We start from the raw sequence: 22,230 nt of genomic DNA, 5'->3' as shown, positions 1-22,230 counted from the left end.
GAACCCATTCCTACAAACATAGGAAATGTTTGTATATAAGATTCCAATTCCAAATTATGCCAATGAAGGATTCCCTTTCAGGGCCGCTAGCAGCTTCAAATAATAATTTACTTCTGGATTATATCTTAAAAATTCATCTTCCCTGCTGTTTCTTACTGACTCCTGTAATTGTGTTTGTGTTTTGTATTAAACATAAAGATGAATTCAAGCTTTATCGTATAAATTATTTACATCTGAATGCGTGAACTGTCTCCATTTAAAGGCAATATGTCTAAGAGACAATTTTCTCTTTTTTTTCTTTTGAGGTTTTTTGTCATATGTCATTTCTTCATGCAGTCACTTAGTAATAAATATGCATATATGAACCAGCTACTGCATTCTTTTACAGATAGGAATCAAGACATATAAACCCAGATTTTTAGGTTTCTTGGAATTGTAGCATAGGACACCTAGTGCAAACATGAACATGCAGATTAAGCCAACCTTGCTGTTTACTTAGTCCAATGAGATTATTTCTTAATAAGTGGGTATGTATAATTACAGTTTTAGTGAATGTTGACTTTCCAGTTTTTACTCTGAGAAATAAAAGGCAGCTCTTGAGCTCACAGGTGGTTGGCCAGCTGGCGGCAAGCTCTTAATGAAGAAACCCAGTCGACAAATTCTCATAATTTTATCATATTTCTTTGAAGAACAAAGATTTATAAAAATTAAGAAACATCAAGCTTGCCTTGCAGCTAGCAAAGTAAATATAGACAGGCGGGGCAGGGATAATGTTCATAATTGCAAAGTACTACAACTTCAGTAACCTCCTGAGATCTGGAGTTAAGAGAAACTGATAAAGTGTCTGTCTCTAATGCCATCATTAGAGACAGGGAGAAGGAACCCTTCACACCAGTCAGACCAATCAGAGAGATTAAAAAGAGCACATAGTGCCTCAGGCTTCTAACCAAAATCCTTTCCAAATGAGAGCCATGAAAGAGATCGTTAGATCTATGAACAGCAGATCTGTAGATTCATCCACACTCATCTCTGGAATGCTTTCCTCCCATGTAAGAGGTGGGAAGAAGTCATGTTAGTATGAATCATGCTTGCCTTTAACATGCTGTGCTGATGTCCATATATTTCTTCCATGCAACATTGTTAGATCAATGACTAACACTTCTCCATCCCCAGACATGAGAAACATCAGTTGCCATGCCTTCTCCATGTCAGATGGTTATTGTAAGGTTTAAGCCAATCTATTCTTTTCTAATCTTTTTTTTTTAATCAAAAGGCTGTCAATCTATTGACCACTTCATAGCAGGCAAGAGTTTGTCTCCCTTAACTGAAAGGCAGCAGGAACCTGGATTTGTCCAGCCAACATCTGGTGCATAAGTGTTCTTGGAGCCAGAGTTTAAGAAAGGGTCTTTAGTATGTGAGAAAGAAGTGTTAGACTTGAAAGATGCTCGTAGGTATGTGATTTTTGTCAACTGATTAATCCATCAACCACCATGTGACACTAAAGAGATGCATCTATAGCTGCTACAATAAAAGTAGTCCTAATCTACGTGGCATTGGTTTCTTAGTTACCTTTTAGGACTGAAGGCATCAGTCCGGGTCAGAGATCATTTAAAAAAAAAGAAAAATGTGGCTAAAGAAGCAGGATTATGGTCTCCTTCATAGCCAAAACAGTAATGTTGAAAAAGTGCCAACCCAGGGGGTAAAATGAAAGGGGCAGTTGTAGTTCAGCAGACCAAGTACCCCAACTGTGTCACTCAAGCCAATTCCTCCACTTGGAAGCTCCTCTTCTGTTTTCCCAAGGAAAACATTATGTTCCTATTGGAACAGCTTGGTCACCTTAAATGTTCTTAGCAGTGGGCTGCCGACAAGATGGGGGCTCTTTAGTACTGTAAGATGATGTCTTCAAGAAATAAAAGGAAATAAAGTCAGGAGATGCTGTTTCTGCTGGTCTTATGGATTAACATCCCCTTAGAAATCAAGCCTACTCAATTCCTTCTGATGTTCTGGAAGCTTCTGAAGATGGAAGAGCATTTTGTTGACTAGTTTGTTTTTACTTTACTTGGTTTTGAATTTCTTTTAAATTAATTTGCTTATGTTATCTTGATTCTTGTTTTTATTATTACTTTATTATTACTATTACAATTACCTTTGTATTTTGTAATTTTTATTAGCAATTTTAATATTTGTGTATTTAGCATAGATAAATATTTCTGTCTGCAGATAGATGTTTCCTGATGACTCTTGTAACCTACCATGACTCTTCATTGAGACAATGGGAGGGAAGGATTTTCAACCTACCATATTGTTTCAGAAACACTGCTATGCTGATGTAAATGTTTTTCTGGGTTTCTTCATTTCAGTGAATCCATTGATTTAAAATGTATTTCTATCTTATAAATCAACATATAGTGCTGCAGCTGTGAGAGAAATTATGAACATTTTCAGGAAGAGCAAGTGGAATTTTATCACTTATACAATGTAATTTTTCTAGCATGCTGCTGTATAGTAATTTCAGAGATAATTGTAAGATAAGCCCGCTGCTTCATTTAAAAAAAAATGGTTAAACTCCTGCACATTTATATTAGTACACCTGATTTTGTCTAATGAAAGACTTGCAAAGCTTTTCAAAATTGCCTGTATTTTCGTCCCTCCCCCATAGCTCTGAGTAATCAATGTTTTTTTGCTATGGCTGCAGTAGCTTTTATTTTTAAATCTCTAGGAAAAGCAAAAAATTGATGTTGCTTCTTCTAAAGACTTGTACGTCTTTGATATGGCTTCTGAGCAGAAATGCCTTTTACCCACAAGTCCACATATATTCATTTTCCACTTTTCACAAAAAAAAGTATTCTATATCTCAATTCCATTATTTTCATTTCCTTCCAACTGTCATGGCCAAATTATTCCTCTAATGCAGAGGGGTGGGAAGTTTAAGTCTTGTGGACTTCAATAATTCTCCAGCCTATTATCTATATAATAGATAACACATTTTCATGAAATCTGAGACTTCAGTGATTGTTATGGGCCTTTAAAATCCCTCTAGGAACTGTTGAGAAGCTTTTGGTATACAGAAGTTTTTGGTCTATGTCTCAGCTATGCATTACTTCTTATCTGTCTTATTGCACCATGAAAAGAATAAATATAGTGGGGGTCTTCTAAAGTTTGGTAGTAGTTCCACATACAGTAAGTATCAGATGATTTGAAATCACTTCAGGAAAATTGTATGAAGTATAAAATTATATTAAAATGTATGTAGACATTCTTAGTCTCACTGTAGAATAAGAGCAGGCACAGCTGGGTGCACAATTAAATATGTCATAAGCTTAGAGTCCTTACGTTGCCACAAATGATTCAAGACCCTTCTTGAATTCCATTGACTCTGAATCTAGTGCCAGTTTAGTGCTGACTGTTAGGTGATTAAATTTTTGTGTATAGGCTTGAATAAACCTGTGCTATAATTTAATGTATGGTCCTAATCCTTGGTGCCTGACATTCATCAATAGTTTACCATTGGCAACTATCAATTGATTTTACTTGACTGGCCTTCTCCAAGCTGGGGCCTACCAAATATCTTAGGCTACATGTCCCAATATTCTCAGGGGTCCTGAATGTGCTGGCTAAGAATTATCGGAATTCCTGCAAGTTTTACATTAGGAAAGGTTAACCTGAATCAGTGAGCATTCATACCATTTTAGTTCACATTCACTATCTAATCTATCTTCTTGGGAATCTGATAATATATTGAATCTATAGAAGTGGTGGAGATACAAGTGCTGATTTTAAATTACATTGTCTTATGCCTTGGTGGTTGGTATAACGTACAATTCAGAGCTTCCATTGTTCAACCTTGTGGCTTGCATTATTCTAATCTCTATGTGTTTTAAAAATATGAGGTTGTGGTTAGGAATTAATTAAAGCAGCAATTTAGTGAGAAAAATCTGATTGGAACAAAGCAAAGCAAAAACTAGCATAGTGATAGTATAGATAGAGCTAAAAGCATCTCCCATGCTTTTAAAAATCTGATATAACTTGGGTTCAGCAGCATCTGACATGTTCGTGCACGAAATCCATCTATGTGGATACATTACAAGCCCAAGCAGTTGTGCTTTGCTATTAGTATTGCAAGGGTGCTGCGGGATAAAAAATGTTATTGATGCATTGACTCCTATTCCTTCTTGGACTTAGGATCATCAAATTGGAAGGTTTTCCTGTAGACAACATTATTCACTGAGTTAAGACTTTCAGCTTGTGAGTTCTCATAGAACTCATGTTAAAAATAGCCTGCAATCGTTGGTACTTCTTTCTGAAAGGTGATTTCTGGAAGCCTTCAAGTCTTTCCTCATTTGGGGGAAAGTACTGAAGAAGAAAGGAACAATCTGCTATCCGTTTCTTTCTATCTCACTCTAATCAGCGCAAAGGACAAACCAAAAGATTACAAGAATGCAGTTCTTTTCTATATTGGAAGTGTCCATCCACATGTTGAACATTTATACAGATTCAACCACAGCAGAAGGTTGAATCTGAAGTTTCAAAGAACTTGATTCCAAGCTAAAGTAAATGTTTGTAGTTCTGTTCCTTCTATTGCCCAATTAATGGATATTTGCAGAACACAGGTTTTTGCAGTGACAGTAAAGATTGCAATGCCTGTGCACATAGGAAGACAGAAGAATACAGACTATTTAAAACAACTCCACAAAGCAGCTTCTGTCAAATGTGTCATGGTGTTCATAAGCTTGCCTTGCCTTTGATGCAAGGGGGGAAATGAAGTGACAAACTCATTTGCAAAGATGGATTGAAGAACTCACTGTGATCTCAGCTGAAAAGGAGTCTAAACCAGCTGTAGGAAATCAAAGGCCTTCTGATGATACTGAACTACAATTCCCAGAATCTGTTATCATTAGCTGGAATTGCTGATAAGGGAGTCTGGGAACGTGTATGCAACTGAAATGTTGCAAGTTCCAGAGAAGCAAACTCCATTGCCCAGAACTCATTAGGAGAAAATACACTAGGGCTCCCAAGAGCAAGAAGAAATGCCTCTTAGGAAGATACAGATATTATCTCTCAATGAGAAGATTATTATCTAAAGTCCTTGGTTAAATGAGGCGTTCAGTCTTAGGGTTCAGAAAAATTAAGACTACATTACCAACCTAAATCTTACCCATGCATACCACAGCATTCTCCACTAAAATTAAAGACAATGTTGTCAGTTTTGCCAGATTTTGGCAAACAAGTAAGACGCACAACCAAAATCCAGTTTCACCCCAAGCAGTCTCATGCTATCCTGTGGAAGCTAGGATCTTTAATACCTTGAAAGCCGGCTTCCGGGGAGTGGCCTGTCGCCGGTCGGCAGCTTAACAGAGCTGCCCCCAGAATTCAGGATCGTTATCTACTCAATATCAAGAAGATAATTCTTTTTTCAGACAAGAAAAAAGCAGTGAGGAATCTCAGCTGGTAAGAATCTTCTTTGAAGTTCACAGTTTGTTTCTTTGTGAGCTGTGGACGGAGGGGGAGAATCAACCCAAAGCTGAGTCATTCAACTCCGACCTGAACTTCGCAGCTGTTATTCACAGCACGAGACAGGATCCCCTCCCCCTCAGGACAATCTTTAGAAAAGAGACTATCAAAAGTCAATACGAGCAAAGACCAACTTGTGAACTTTAAAATCTTTTCTCTATCTGAAATACCAGCTTCAATGTTATAAAAACCTCTTTTGCTTAATTGTCTTCAAAATGGCGTTTACAGCTTCTGCATCTGTTATCTCCGGCTTCCTGCTACAGAAGTAAAGAAATAATCTCTTATAATTTAATTAGAGCTACTCCCTTAAAGCTTTCAAGACTCTTTGTTGACTCAGACACATTCCAAACATTCTAAATGGACTTTCTCTTTTGAAATCCTCCGTAAAACCCCTTGGGAAAAGAAAAAAAAAAAAAAAAAAAAAAAAAGAAGGGAAAAAAGGGGGGGGAGGAATTTCTTTTTCTCCACATAGCACAGTGGATTAGTAATTTAGAATAAATAATTAAAACCAAAATATAATGGCATCCAAATCAACCTCTGTTAAATTACCTCCGAAAACGTCTCCCATACCTGGCACAAAGTTGCAGCCCCCACCATCTATGCCCCCTAGTGGAGATGTACTAACAAAAGAATTTTTTCTGGAAATGTTCAAAGAATCCAGAGAACAGAACTTAGAAATGTTTAAAGAATTCAGAGAACAGAATCTAGAAATGATTAAAGATTTCAAAGATGAAATAAGGAATGAGATGGAAGTTCTATATGACAAATTCGATACCAGGGTCACTAAAATGAATGATAATATGATGGGAATTGTAAATGTGATAACAGAATATATTTCTGGAATGGAAGATAATTTAGAAACTCTCAATGAAGCTAAAACTAACCTGATATCCAAAACTGAAGTGGTGGAACAAAAAATTGATAATGCTGAAAAACAAATTATTATGATACAGTATAAGCAGATGGAGCTTGCATTAAGAGTGAGGGGGCTGCGTGAAGAAAAGCAGGAGAACTTAAAGCAAATGTTTTCTGAAGCTTTTGACCGTCTGGTGGGAAAACCGGGATCCAATTTTGATTGGCAGATTGACAGGATTTTTCGTGTTAACTCATGGGCGGCAAAACAAAGGCAACTTCCCCGAGACGTGGTAATATACTTTGTTACAAGAGAATCTAGAAATATGATACTACAAGAGTCCTACAATACTAAGCTTCAAATTGGTGGACAGGACCTGATTGTTCTGAAAGAAATACCGCCTCAGATGCTAAGAGCCAGAAGAGATTATGCTTTTCTGGTGGAAGAGCTCAGAAGGCGCCAGATACAGTACAGATGGGATGCCCCATTCGGTATTATAGTTACAATGGACAAACAAAGATATCGTCTCAGCTCTGTATGGAAAGCTCGTGATTTCTATCATAAGATTCTGAAGATGGGATATCCTGAACCTTCGGGATATGGTGAAAAACCACGAGACGAACAAGATAAACAGCAAACCACACAACCATCAGATAAAATGTATCATCTCCCTCTTCCGGAAGGGCAAGGAGTCAAGGAAAAAAGATCCAACCGCAAGACCACCAGACAAACGGATAAACAAGCTACTATGCAACAATCTCAACAATCATTGGCCACTGACCAAGGAGCTACTGCAACAAGCTCAGAAGCTGTGGGAGGAGCCAAACCAAAGGTGAGACAGGCCTTGCGGGAGGCTCTAAAAAAGCTTCAGGCAACCAAAAATGACAACTAAGATTTTGACATGGAATGTTAACGGATTGAACTCTCCACAGAAAAGAAAGAAAATATTTCATTATCTTAAACAGTTTAAGAATGACATAATTTGCTTGCAAGAAACTCATATCAAATCAACCGATCAAAAATATTTGTTTAACCCCAAACTGGGCCAACATTTTGCGACCTCAGCCATGGAAAAGAAAAATGGCATAGTAGTATATTTAAGAAAAGACATTAAAGCTGAGCTAATTGAAGCAGATCCCTTTGGAAGATATATTGCATTAGATTTAATCTTAGAAGGGAAAAAGACGTTACTTTTGGGAATTTATGCTCCTAATCAACAACAAGATGGATTTTATAGAAATCTCCATGCTAAATTAGTACAGTGAGATTTTGAGTCTTGTATATTAATGGGTGACTGGAATGGCGTGATCGACACCAAAAGAGATAAGAAGACAGCTCGCCTGAACACCAAATTTCGAGCTAAGTTACCCAAACCCTTTTTTGACATGCTGGACGACTTTGAATTGCGAGACGCTTGGCGCGAGAGGCACGCAGAAGAATATGACTTTACCTTTTTTTCCAATAGACATCAATCTCTTTCAAGGATTGATTTTATACTAATTACAAATGATTTACTTTGTAGGGTGAAGAAGACAAAGATTATGGCGAGAGCTCTCTCAGACCATAATCCAGTCTGGATGGAATTGGGAAGGGTAGCCCAGGCAAGAAGGTCCTGGAGGTTGAATGAAAACTTATTTAGATATGAAAAGTATGTTAATGATTGTAAAAAATTGCTATCAGAATATTTTGTCTTCAATATGAACAAGGGTACATCTTTGGAATATGTATGGGATGCAAGCAAAGCGTATATGAGAGGAGTATTAATGAATATAAATAAAATACATAGATACAAACAAGGGCAAAAACGAAAAGAATTGGAAGAGGAAATTAAAGGGAAAGAGTCAGAATTAACATTGAATCCAGGAGATACAAAGATTAGGGAAACAATTGCTATATTAAAATCTCAGTTTGATATGCTGATCTCTGACCAGGTAGCTACTAGTTTATTATATGCTAAACATAATACTTTCTGCAATGCAAATAAACCCGGTAGGTGGTTGGCTTATCAGATTAGAAAAAAAAGGAAAGCTCGAAATGTAACCAAATGGTGTCACAGAGGGAAGGAAGTGTTTCAACAGGAAGAGATTCAAAAGGTATTTCGGGAATTTTTTACAGAGTTGTATAAAGGGGATAAAATTAAGGACGGAGATATAGACAAATACCTAGATAAAGAGAAAATCCCCCTAGTCAGAGAAGAACATAGGCATAAGCTGAACCAACCTATAACCTCTGGGGAAATTTTGCAGGCAATTAAACAACTAAAGTTAGGGAAAGCACCAGGCACAGATGGTTTAACAGCTGTTTATTATAAATATCTACAGTTAGAAATGGTAGAACCCCTCAGAGAACTATTCAATAAAATTCAATCGGGAGGGAAAGTGCCTCCCTCGTGGAAGACTGCGTTCATATCGTTGATACCCAAAGAAGATCAAGACCTCACCCAACCAAAAAATTACAGACCTATTTCATTACTTAATGTAGATTATAAAATTTTTACTAAAATATTAGCAAATAGGCTAATGGGGGTAACTCAGCAACTGATACATACCGATCAAACTGGTTTTATACAGGGCAGACAGATGAAGGATAACGTTAGATTAATTATCAACGCTTTAGAATACCTGGGAAAGAACAATCAAATCCCGGCCGCATTCATATTTTTGGATGCGGAGAAAGCCTTTGATCGAGTTAATTGGCAATTCCTGCTGAAGACATTGCAAAAAATGCAGATAGGAGATGGCTTTTTACGGTCAATTGGTGCAATATATCAGCAGCAAACAGCCCAGATCATTGTCAATGGAAGTCTGACAGACTCCTTTCAAATTGAAAAAGGTACAAGACAGGGCTGTCCTCTGTCCCCATTATTGTTTATTATAACTTTGGAAATACTGTTGAATAAGATACGGGGCCTGGGCGGTCTAAAAGGGATCAAAATTAGACAGCAAGAATATAGAATTCGTGCATTTGCGGATGATCTGGTTATAATATTGGAACAACCGCAGGAATCTAGTAGGGTATTATTGAATACGATCAATCAATATGGTCAAGTCTCGGGATTTAAAATAAATCTAGGAAAAACCAAAATAATAGCTATAAATATGACTATCAAACAGAAGGAAGAACTGGGGGCGACGCTAAGATGTGAGGTAGTTAAAAAAGTTAAATATCTTGGAGTTAATATCTCAATCTCAAATGGGAAATTATACAAGTATAATTATGAATCACTTTGGCATAGTACACAGTTGGAGTTGAAAAGGTGGGAAAAACTGCATTTGTCCTTGCTGGGTAGAATAGCGGCAGTAAAAATGAACATTTTACCAAAATTTTTATTTCTTTTTCAAATGTTACCAATACTTAAAAGAGATGCGAATCTTTTAGAATGGCAGAAGGGTATCAACAAATTTGTGTGGGCAGTAAAGAAGCCGAGGGTAAAGATGAAAATAATGCAAGATGCACGTGAAAGAGGAGGATTGAAATTACCTAACTTAAAATTATACTATGACGCAGTGGCATTATCTGCAATTAGTGATTGGATTCATCTAACTAATGACAGAATTTTGAATATCGAGGGATATGATTTGTTATATGGTTGGCATGCTTACCTGTTATTTAACAAAAAAACGGATAAGAAATTTAAAAATCACATCTTAAGAAATGCTTTATTGCGGGTTTGGAAAAAATATCAACATAAACTAAATGATAAAGTGCCCATGTGGGCAATTCCTAGACATGCAATTGAAAATATGAATGTAGAACAAAAACACGATAGAACCACCTATAGACAACTTCTTATCTCAGAAAGAGGGGTGATGGAACTAAAATCTTTAGAGGTACTTAAAGAAGAGAAGGTAGTTCAAACGTGGTTTCAGTATGGTCAACTACAAGCTAGGTGGAAAACAGATCAAAAAACTGGCTTTGTAAAAGTTGAGGATAATCTGTTTAAACAAATAAGAGATCAAAGCTCAATGCATATAAAGAGGATATATAATGTATTAGCACAGATGGATTCTGAAACGGAACTGATTAAGGATTGTATGATAAAATGGGCTCAGAATGTCGAGGAACCAATAATGCTTGAAACATGGGAAAGAATCTGGGTAAGAAATGTGAAATTTACACAAGCACAAAACTTGAGAGAAAATTTTTATAAGATGTTTTATAGATGGCACCTAGATCCTAAAAAGCTTGCCTCTATGTATCCAAATGTTCAACCTAAATGTTGGAGATGTGGTTCTTGTGATGCTACATATTTTCATATATGGTGGACATGTCGTAATGTTAAGGCATTTTGGATAAAAATATGGTGGATCCTGCAAAACATCTTTAAAAGAAGGATAAAATTTACCCCCCAGCTGTTTTTACTGGGTATATGCATTGATTTTACAGTAGCAGAGACTAATTTGATCCTGTATTTAATAACGGCAGCAAGACTCTTGGTGGCGCAGTATTGGAAGAAGAAAGATTTACCCACCATTCAAGAATGGACTTTGAAAGTTATGAACTTAGCCGAAATGGCCAAAATCTCAGCATATCTCAAAGAACATTCAAACGAGAGATACAAAAGAGACTGGAAAAAGTGGATTGATTACATAAAAAGTAAATATGGGACTAAAAAACTCCAGATAGCTTATGCTTAGTATCAGTAATAATTTAAATTGTTTAAAATTTGGGTAACAGTAAGAAGCTGAGTTCAATGTAGAGATATTTCAGACTGTGATTGTTCAAAAATTATACCACGTATGGTCTTTGGGAAGTCGGGGGGAGGGAAGGGAGGTGGGGATTTAGGGGGAGGGGGGAGGGGGGAAATACAATATGTGTTAAATTCCATGATTGTATTTGTATACTGTGGCTTTTCAATGTTAGTGCGAAAATAGTACAAACCGAATATACTGGAAGGTAATAGATACCGGGAAAAAAAAAAAAAAAAAAAAAAAAAAAAAAAAAAAAAAAAACCTTGAAAGCCAAAAAGTATTCTATGTTAAAGGACTCTTCTAGCTTTAAAAATGTAAGCAAAATTGCTCTTCCCGTAACATTAATACATTATTCTGCATCCAGCACTTTCATAGGGAAAAGATCAAGTGACTCTTGTCATTATCAAGGATGTCCACAATGGTTTTAAAATGGCATTCATAACTGGACATCCTTAATCAAGGTGCATTGGATATATTGCATGCATTATAAAAGAATGGAGTTTTCTCATGGGATCACATCCACCATTTGGAAGCCAGTAACCATTGCTGCAATCCATCCCAAATCTTTTAGTTCTTTCCAGTCACTCTGAAATACCTTTTCTGTCTCCTTGCTTTGGACTGTCTTTCTCTTCCAGATGTGCCCAGCTACTATGCTTCCTCCAACCTTACTTCCACTTTTCCCCAATATAGGAGAAAGCCTACTTCCATTTCTTGTTATTCAATGGGATGGGCAACAAGGGGACAGGAGTTGAGAAGAGCACAGTGGAAATTGTGTATGAATGTGCTGGACATTGACCAGAGATATCCAACTTCAAATCCTTGTTTGACAACAGCTTAGTGGGTGATGTCTGCTCAGTTTTCCCCCCAGCTCAATACCAACTCACCAACCACCACACCGACCGGGTTCTAGTTATAGGGATAAATATAAACCAAGACATTGGTGTAAATTACTTGGAACTTTTACAGGAAAAGTGGGATAATTTGGGGGAGGGGGCTTTGGTTGGTATATTATGTAGAAGAACCACTTTTCTAATATTTTGCATAGGTTTAAATATGGTGACCCAGGCTTTATCATTAGGTCTGCTGGCATGTTAAAATTATTTTCCTGTACAATCTGAGTCACTGCCAATTAATTATCCCTCTTTCAAAATCTCATTGCAAATTACAGTTATTGATGTATTCCAAATTCAGGTTTTGCTTTTTCTTACCATCAGTTATGATATTTTAATCTACAAAGAGAAATAAGCAGATTAGCCACATTTTCAAAGTCTACTAATCATCTCAGTGGGAGTTGCTGGTTTTTCCAAGGCTTAGAAGTATCTGTTGTTTCCCCAATTTTAAGGCAGCCAGCTCATCAGAAAATCGCAGCTCTCACTATGAAAGCAAACCGAGGATGCTCGTATCCCTTTCTCTGCCTTTCTCTTAATTCTCTCTCTCCCTCTTCCCAATGAGCCTTGAACCCCTTCATCAATGTACTTTCCAATTCCATGCCCCTTGATAGTTTGATTCCCATTTACTGTAACAGTTCTGGATTGTGAGCGGCCAAATGCAGCGAAAGGACATCGGATAAGGCAAAACAAAAGTCAATTTGCTTTATTTCCTGCAAGAAAAATCACCCCTCCTCAGATATGTTTTTTCCCATGCAAGAATTATTTTTATTCAGAATGTTGCATTTTCATTTGTGAGCTGTTTTCTTCTATGAGCAAGCAGGCTATATTTTTTAAGCAAGGACTACCTTCACAGAATAACGAAGTGGAAGATTCCACATATTTAGGATGCACAGGATGTTGCTCTATGGCCTGAAATAAACTTTCAGGCTTTAGGAATTGGTGAGCTGGAAACACAAACTGCATCCTTGGACGTGCAGCAAGAGTTAGAGGTGAATGTTCGCCAAACAGCACCAAGTTCACCAGTGATTTATTTTCTTATTTATTTAACTGATTTCTAGCCTGCTCTCTGTAAAACTGGCCAAGCCATGACAGCTCCCAATATAAATCCATAACAATAATCACACAAAAAACACGCATATGCCTTCTATAGAAATCAGACACTTTAAAAATATAATAACGTTATAAAGGAATGATGTCCAGAAAATAAAATCCACAGCCCCAAAATTAAAATAGCCAATTTTAAAATGATATGATTTTGACCGTGGGGAGGGGAGGGGGAAGGCTTGGATATAACAAATAGGACTAAACTATTTTTTAAAAAACAAATCAGAAGAAAAAGTGCCATAGAAACAGCTTATAAGTGAATAGTCGAAATCTATTGCATATACAGAAAGGAGATTGTCTGAAAAAAGAGATCCAGGTTCCTGACTGGGATATGAGAGGGAGTAGAAGAGAAGATGCAGATACAGAAAAACTGTGTTGGAAAGGACCTTAGAGGTCTTCTAGTCCAGCGCCCCCTGCTCAATTACCTGCCCTATAGAAGTAATCTTTCAGTTACAAGAGTTCACTTAATGACTGTTTGAAGTTGCAACAAAGCTCCCCCAAGTATTTATGACATGACACAGTCCTGAAGTTGCGAATGTTGCAACATCACAGCTGTCTTTCACCTGTATGAACGACCGCAGAGGCACTGCAACATTCACCCTGCCTATTCCCCCCTCCCCAGCCAGGTCTCCACAGACACTGGGCTTGTGGACACTCACTTACCTTGTGAAGATCTAGCGAGCTGTCTCCTCTCTGCGGTCTCTTTGCCTGCTTCGTGGCTTTAGGCCTTCGCAGATAACAGAGGTGTAAAGTACCACAAGATCACGCAAGATTCAGTAGTGTGAGATCTCATGCTACTGGTCTTGCGTGATCTCACACTACTTTAGGCCACTGTTTGTGGCAAATTGAGGCCTGGATGAGATCTGCGGCAAAAGGCTTTGCAAACGGAGGGAAGATTTCAGTACTTGAGGCCTTCCCTCCCTTTGCCATTTCCTTGCCGAAATTTGCAGGCTCTGGTTGTCTTTGCAAGAAGCCTTTGCCAGCACAAATGGAGCCCAGGAGGGGCCAGCGCATTCTTGCCAGCAAAAGCTTTTTGCAAAGGCTTGCTGAAGAGTTTGTAAGCCGATAGGACACTTTGAGACAGTGTGATTTCACTGCCCCAAAGCCTCCCATTGGCATGAAAATGTTTTGTCCACTGAGTCTGGAAGCTTCTGGGAGCCGTGATCTTGCGCGGCAGAGAGACTGGAGAGGAGGCAACTCGCTAGATCTTCGCTAGGTATGTGACCCTGTATGGCAAGATTGGGAGGGGAGAAGCAATTGTGGGGAGTAGGAGGTGGAATGGGGGAAGACCTCGGGTGGTCTTAAGTAGGTGTCCTGTTCTATCAGTAGCCCCCCCTCCCATGGCTTTCCCCACCCTGAGATACCTGGTGTACTTAATATCCTGTGTATTTGATTATTAAATGGGCGAAAGAAGGAGTTTTCACTGTCATTTTATATGATTCACTTCAACAAATCCTCAGGTTACAAATGTAATTGGTAGGCTCCATTAAATTCGTAACACAAAGACTGTTGTGGCCCGCCAGCAGAGCTGGCAGCAGATTCAGACAGTGATAAGGTTGGGGAGAAACATGGGCCAGTCCTGGAGTCTGATGAGGGCTCTGTGTTGGAGGCAGAGAGGACGCCAGAGCCATATGCCAGCTATCAGCTGCCTTCAGAGTCAGACATCAGTGAGGCAGACAAACTGCTGGAGCCTGTTCCCAGTGTGCGCATGCACAGAGTTGCTAGATGATGGGAACAACTAAAGAGCAGGGGTTGACTTGGGAGTACGGCCAGATGATGAATGGCCCCTCCCAGAGGAAATAAAAGAGGAGCGAAAGGGGAGTGGAATTTGCAGGAGACAATTAGTTCACTTAATTGGTTCATGACTCTCCGAGACTCCTTGTCAAGTTCTGCTGATATCAGCCTGTCACTTCCCCAAGCCAGATAAGGTACAGATAAGATAAGATAAGCCTGTACATCCTCCCTGGAAAGACTTTGGTGGATGTGAATGAGCAGAATTCACTATAAATTAATAAAAGGTTTTTTTTGCCGGGACAAGGAGTTTGTTTCATGCTCTTAGGAAGCCTCGGTCAGAACAAATACTACCTGTACCATTCCAGACAAATGATTGTCCATTGTCTTCTTAAAAACCTCCAATTATGGAGCACCCACAACTTCTGGAGGCAAGTCATTCCACTGGTTAATTGTTGTCCTCACTGTCAGGAAATTTCTCCTTAGTTCTAGACTGGATCTCACTTTAATGATCTTCTACCCATTACTTCTTGTCCTGCCTTCCCAGATTCTGTTTCTAGCTTTCCTGTGGAGTCTAGTCTTTCTGATCTGGCCTACCTCAAAGGGCTGACATGAACTCTTACAGGGAATAAGAACCTCTAATGTTGGTTGGTGCTGCCAGCGAGGAAAGTCAAATCCTAATTTAATTCTAGGAAAATTTCCTTCCAGGATGGCAGGGATAAATAACAATAAAGCCTTAGAGGGGAATCAGAACTCTCTGTTCACAAAATATATTGGATGCTGTGCTTTCAGCTAAATGTGTGTGAATGCAGTGATAATGTGTATGAACTTGTGGAAATATTTTTGGAGTTCATAAAAAATAATCATTTGATCTATGCAGTTCTGCTGCATTACAGAACAAAGGGTTTTCTATGCATGCTCCACCACTGACATCTTGTGTTTAGCCTTGTTCAGTGCAAGGGCTATTCATCCAGTGGAAGACACTAAGTTCCTTGTCCATAACAAAAGGCCTCCAGCCATAAAATTCAACTATCTATAATCTTTTAGTATATATGTTTCAATGTGAAAGAATGTCTTAGAATAATGATTTACAGTACTAATTCTAGGATCCCCGAACAATGACCCTGGTCACCAATGTTCCTGCAGACCAGAGAGACAGACAGGCAGACAGACAGACAGACACACACACACACACACACACACACACACACACACACACACACACAAAGAGGCTTTGCTAACATGAATGGGCAAGCCCCCACCCTCACTCCCTGCAGCCACCGTACTTACAATGTACTCCCAAATTTCCAGATGTGCCTACTAGCCAAAAAGATTGGATACTCTTCACCATTGGTGTTTAGTTACAGCCATGCCGAAAGTGCCAATAAGCAGATTTAATTCACACATTAATGTTAAGCCAATATTTTAACTACAATAAAAAATGGTTAAGCTAACACAACGGCTTTCTTTACATATTGTATTACACTAATCTAAGGTAAACTACCTTTGTCTTTTTGTTGAAAAATGTTCATGGGATGTTCTTAAAGTTGAGCTAAATTCCTGGTGACTAAGGGAAATATTCCTGGACAATTTTGGCCTGCGGGAAGGGGCACAAAAATGAATAAGTTGTCAATGCCTTTTTCTGGGGTATTTTTTCAACATCTCAGTCTAACCTACAGATCTAAGTCATTTTGTATGGGTTTTCCACATAGAACAAAAGATAATCTTATAAATAGTAGTTCAGTGTTCTATAGCGGTAATAGTAATTCCATTCTCAGCATTGTTTGCTAAGCATTTGCTTTTAGCTAGAAAAAATAGGTTATGCTAGAAGGTTAATATGTACCTAGCATAAAGGTAGAAGAAGTAAGTGCATGTCATTTTATAGGCTAAACCAAGTTACTATGATGTATTTTTCCACATTCTAGTGTTTACTTCATCAGATGTTGGCAATTTTGTCCTAAATGCAAATAAAATGGTTTTCTCCAAAGTTTTAAGATACATTTGTGACATACAGATAACCAGCTTATGGAGCAAGTTAAAGGAATTAAGCACCTAGAGCTTGTGTCCAGGCCAATCATGCTTCCTCTGTGGCCCAAAAGAGCCTTTCAGCCATTTCAAAATTTCATCATACACAGAGAAGGTACAGGTAGTCCTTGACTTACAACCATTCATTTAGTGGCCATGCAAAGTTACAGCCACACTGGAAAAAGTGACTTAGGACTGTTTTTCACTCTTACAACCGTTGCAACATCCCCAGGGTCACATGACCAAAATTCAGGCGCTTGGCAACTGGTTCATATTTATGACAATTGCAGTGTCTCAGGGTCATGTGATTTGCAACCTTCTGACAAGCAAAGTCCACGGGGCAGCCAGATTCACTTAACAACCATTTTACTAACTGAGCCGTGGTGGTGCCGTGATTAGAATGCAGTACTGCAGGCTACTTCTGCTGATTGCCAATTGTCTGCAGTTCGATTCTCACTGGCTCCAGGTTGACTCAGCCTTCCATCTTTCCAAGGTTGGTAAAATGAGGACCCAGATTGTTGAGGGCAATATGCTGACCCTGTAAAACTGCTTAGAGGGGGTTGTAAAGTACTGTGAAGTGGTATATAAGTCTAATTGCTATTGTCTAATTTAACAACTGCAGTGATTCTCAACAACTTTGGCAAGAAAGGTCGTAAAATGGTACAAAACTCACAACCAATGCCTCACTTAGCAACATAAATTATGGGCTCCATTATAGTCCTACATAGAAGATTACCTGTACTTCATCACAGCCCCCATTAAATTATTTACAACAGATTCTTATACAGACTGCAATTGGGCTTATATTCTAATTTTGGACATCCACGCCAAACCCTGTTCCACTATCAGAATCCCTGATTTTTGACTCCTAATGTAGACCTGAGATTAGAGGTCGAATTGTTTAGAATCAGAGCTAAAATCTGGCAAGCTGTTTTATTAACATTGCTAAACATCCATCTGGCTCCAGCCAGACTGCTTTCCTTTCTAATATCTGACAATCTTAGGTCACACTGGTGGAGGAGTCTTATGAATCAATGGCGATCATATGTCCCTCTCCAGAATATTTGTTATTGTTAGAGTGAGATAAAGCCAAAGAAATAATCACCGAGCAGGAGATTCAAGATACAGGGTGACAAAATGATTTAATTCAACCTTCAGGAATGTATCACCATCTCAGGGAGATCCAGAGTGCCTCCCTGCAACTTATCCATTTTCAATTACATGAATATTGATGAGCTCTTCTTCAGGACGTGCTTTAATGTCCTCCATTCTGCATTCTTTGGGAATAGATAAAATACTGTTGCAATCTTTCAGAGATTTTTGCCTCAGCAAAGTGAGGGAGATGCAAACACTCTTTTATGCTGCAAGCTTCAGGCTGCCTCTCCTCTGAGGCTAATTTCCCAGATCACGTTTTGTATTGATTATTTATTTGCTGACAGGCACTAGAGAGTAATGTACTTAGATGCAACCTTTTTTTTTTGCAGCTGGAATCTATTACTGTATCTTTAATGGACCGGAGCAAATAGCTAATCATATTGTCTAAAATTGTGTGGCGTGGATGATGGTTGCAACGCAAACTTTGCCATTCTCAGAAATAGGCTGCTGGCATTTTTGCATCCACTGAATAGGAAAGGGAATGGCTCAGTCATTTATATTGTGGGACAAAGGTCATGGGGGGTATTTGGAGTAAGAGAGACCCCTTGGGATCAATTCGCTTCTTTCTGGCCTTTCCAGAATATAATACTTCCCCTCTTGACCCTGTGAATTGATTTATGGCAACTGGCCAGTCATGTTAAGAGCCAGGTTGGTTGTTCATAGGATTTGTATTGAGAAAAAAAAATCAGATTGCCATATTAATAGGTTGCAGCCACAAAACCTTGTGAAAGTTCAAGATAAATAAGGACATTATGACAAAAACTGGTCTCCAAATCACTAGTTACTGAAATTCCAGTAGGATGCTACTGAATTAAAATATTTTTAAAGGTCCAGTTATATAAGTCTGGCCATGAAGTACAACAATAATTACTTTCATCTCCATCACAAATTGTAATTAATGTAATATAACTAGAATGAATGGTTTATTCCTGCTGTCATAAATGATCACTATGTTTCTTCTGCACTGATTTAAATGTGTTGTCCCAAACTGTACCTTTGCTATTTTATTGCCACTTGACCTCATTTATTACCGTTCCCTCCTTCCACCCGTACACATATATATCTGCCAATTGTGACAAATGCCTTCTATGGCTGATGAAGTGGATTGTAGCTGACAAAAACTTTGACCAAGCACTATAGCAGAATTGTGTAATGCACAGAATTCTTAGGCATACTTGAAATCATACCTACCTTAATTTAAATCTGCATGCCCATAAAGCATGGGCAGCTGAAACAATTCTCAATGATACAACTTTGGATTCTCACGCTATTCATTTTCAAGCTCTTATTCTAAAATATATTGGTTTCACAAGAATCACTCCAAAATATGCTGCTTTAACATGTCTTAAGAATAATCGTGATGTGCAGGATAATATATAAATCCATTCTAAGAAACAATTCTACCTTTCTCTATCCCTGTTAAACTGTAGATGTTCTACAGAAGATCCTGTTAGCTCAATTCTCTTAATAGTCTGTTAGTCCTATCAGGGACGCGGTGGCTGGGTGGCTAAGATGCTGCGCTTGTCGATCAGAAAGGTCGGCAGAGATGAGCACTACCCCCTAGAGTCGGGAATGACTCGCACATATGTGTGAGGGGAACCGTTACCTTTACTTTTTACCCATCAAAACTTCTTATCGCAAGGAAAACCTGTGGCATGTTTCACCTTCTCTTTGAAAAGGACTGCAGTTGCCTAACTAGTAGGAACAGAATATGCATGCACACAAATATATACAGATTTCAGGCTTTAAAATAACTTGAAGAGGAGGCATTTCCAGGTTTCAAGACCATGACGTGGCAGATCTCATGAAAATAAAACATCTTTTCAGTGCGTACAATGGGTTTCCTCTCCCACGTGACACCTCAGCCATTGTCAAGGTCTTAATGGCACATTCACCCACATCTCATTTTCACCCCATGATCTACATCCCAAACAGTAGATTTTGAAACCCCCGGAATTGTTGAGAATTGCAGCACCCTTACCATTTTTTCTTCTTCTAAGCAAAGCTAATTAGTACCATTCACCTCTGTCATTGATCAAACTGTTCCCAATTCATCACCTTCCACCTTCTCATTGAGAGGGCTTTTTCCTTCACGGGAAAACAAATACAGCAGTCCTGCTCTCACTGTTCGAGACTGAAAGGAGTAGCTAGGGTCTCCAGCCAGAGGAAATACTATTGCTGGATGTGAGATGCTAGCAGCAAATTTCAAGGTCTTTCTATTTGTTGGGTTCAAGTCAGAACTTTGCTTAAAATGGCAAAAATAGAAATGCTTCTAGACAATTGGTCTTGTTTTGGAGTTTTAAACTCGCCCTTATTTCTTAGCTTCCTTTTTTTAAAAACTTGTATTCCTAAATTTGTTTCTTTGTTCTTGTTCTTTCCAGGTGCGAGATAAAAAACTCCTCAACGATTTGAATGGTGCTGTGGAAGATGCCAAGACTGCCCGCCTTTTTAACATTACCAGCTCGGCACTTGCCACCTTCTGCATCATCCTTGTCTTTATCTTCCTACGATACCCACTCACTGACTACTAGAACATGGCTCAGCCATTGCTGCTCAAAGTCCTCCGTGCCACCAGTAGCTGCCGTGGAGTTTCTCACCTAAGGGACACAAACAACAATAGCCCCATCTTAATGGCAGATGCTCCCTCTCCTCAATACTAAAAGTATGCTGCAAGCTTCAACATATACTCACCCTCTGCCCCACCCACCCCTGTCTGCACCCAGCCTGGCTGGAATGCAAACTTAAGTAGCAGAAACTTTTAGTTTTACATTTTGTACACAAAATATTTATTTTCTTGAAAAAGAAGTAGGATTTGATGGTGGGAATGGTTTTTTTTCCCCCCTGGTCCAAGGAGAGAGATAGTACCAGAGCCTCAGATGAATGTTACACAACCAGGCTGAGTACAAATTGGAATTGAAAATTTGGGGTGGATAATTCTGTTGAGGAATCCAGAGGAATTTTGGGGCTCTACAACCAAGTCTGTATACAACTTCCATTCCATTGCAGAGGACAGAATGAGCTAAGGAAGAGGCATGACTTTGTGGAACTTAATCCATTGCATCTGGACTGCTGCTTTGTCTTTGCCTAACTGCCTCCCTGTTCTGTATCCCCAACACACATCATTTGCTATGTATGTTTTATTGGTTTTTACATTTGACTGAAGCCCAAAATAGCTTGCCAACAAAGAAACAAAAGCAAAAAAGAACAACCATCAGGAAATTTGGATTCCTCGGAATTTATTCTCAACTTCTCCTGATCAATTCTAGAGTTTTCCAAAGAAAATAGAAAAAAAGTTTTCTTTGGAACCTCATGGAGACCCTGAAAATTTACATAGTTCTTGTATCGCTGCCAACTTTCAATAAAGAAAAAAAGCCTCTAACCATCAAATAATGAATTACTACAAAGTTCATGTTTCTGTCTCATCTTTTATTCTCTAATAGGAGAAAGCTATAGTATACTTCTGAAACCCTTTTGATTTTATTTACCACACACTCATTGCTTGAATATTATGTTAATATCACTAATATTAAAGGGGAAAGTGGTTTCCTTCCCCCCCTTTAAAGTTGCATAATGTACCAATGCAGAAAACACAAAGTATATTGTTTATTTTTTATTTATTCCAGGATTGGAGGAGTATAGTGCTTTGTTTGATAACAGAAAAGAGCCAATTTGGTCTAGTGATTAAGGCACTCGGCTGGAAGTGAGTTCTAGTCCTGCCTTAGGCTTCAAAGCCAGCATGAGTCACTTTTTCCTCAGCTAAACCCACCCCACAGGATTGTTGTGAGGAAATATTAAGTATGTTTGCTACCTTGAGTTATTTATAAAAAAAGGATAAGAGTAGGATTTCAAAAAAGATCTTTAGAAAGCTAAATGATTCAGCATATTAAGTTCAGAAAGGTTCCGTTAATTAAATGATTGATGATATGGTATATCAAATAGATTAAATACTTACCGGGGATTCCTACATGTCCAAATGTTTTTATATATTTTTTTTTATTTTATTCCACTGAAGATAGCCCTGAGTACATACTTTCTCCAAAGAAGCAACGTTTTTGGGGCTGCATGACACTACTAGTTTGGCAACATCTGAAATTGTGAAACTGTAATTGTAGAGATAGGATTAGATGTTCCTTTTAATAGGGCTACTAGAAATTACTCCTAGATATCAGCATGTTCTATTGCTGCATCCAATGATGCTAAAGATTTCTGCAGCCTAGATATTGCAGTCGCGTACATTAATCCAAACACTAGTGGAAACCTTTCTCTTACT

The 22,230-nt window shown here is 38.5% G+C and overlaps 1 protein-coding gene across 1 annotated transcript in view; it reads left to right on the top strand.

Annotated features, from left to right (window-relative positions):
- The window catches only part of IFITM10 (interferon induced transmembrane protein 10), a 35,777-nt gene extending 14,536 nt beyond the window's left edge, over window positions 1-21,241 (top strand). The window contains exon 3 of the mRNA XM_032212797.1: window positions 20,342-21,241. Within this exon, the coding sequence (XP_032068688.1) occupies window positions 20,342-20,491 (150 nt within the window). The 3' untranslated portion in view covers window positions 20,492-21,241. The remainder of the gene's footprint in view (window positions 1-20,341) is intronic.
- The last annotated feature ends 989 nt before the right edge of the window (window positions 21,242-22,230 follow it).

The sequence above is a fragment of the Thamnophis elegans genome, chromosome 1, assembly GCF_009769535.1.
Source record: "Thamnophis elegans isolate rThaEle1 chromosome 1, rThaEle1.pri, whole genome shotgun sequence".
Classification (NCBI taxonomy): Eukaryota; Metazoa; Chordata; class Lepidosauria; order Squamata; family Colubridae; genus Thamnophis; species Thamnophis elegans.
The sequence above is the reverse complement of the archived record's forward strand: the minus strand, read 5'-3'. Positions and strand labels throughout refer to the sequence as shown.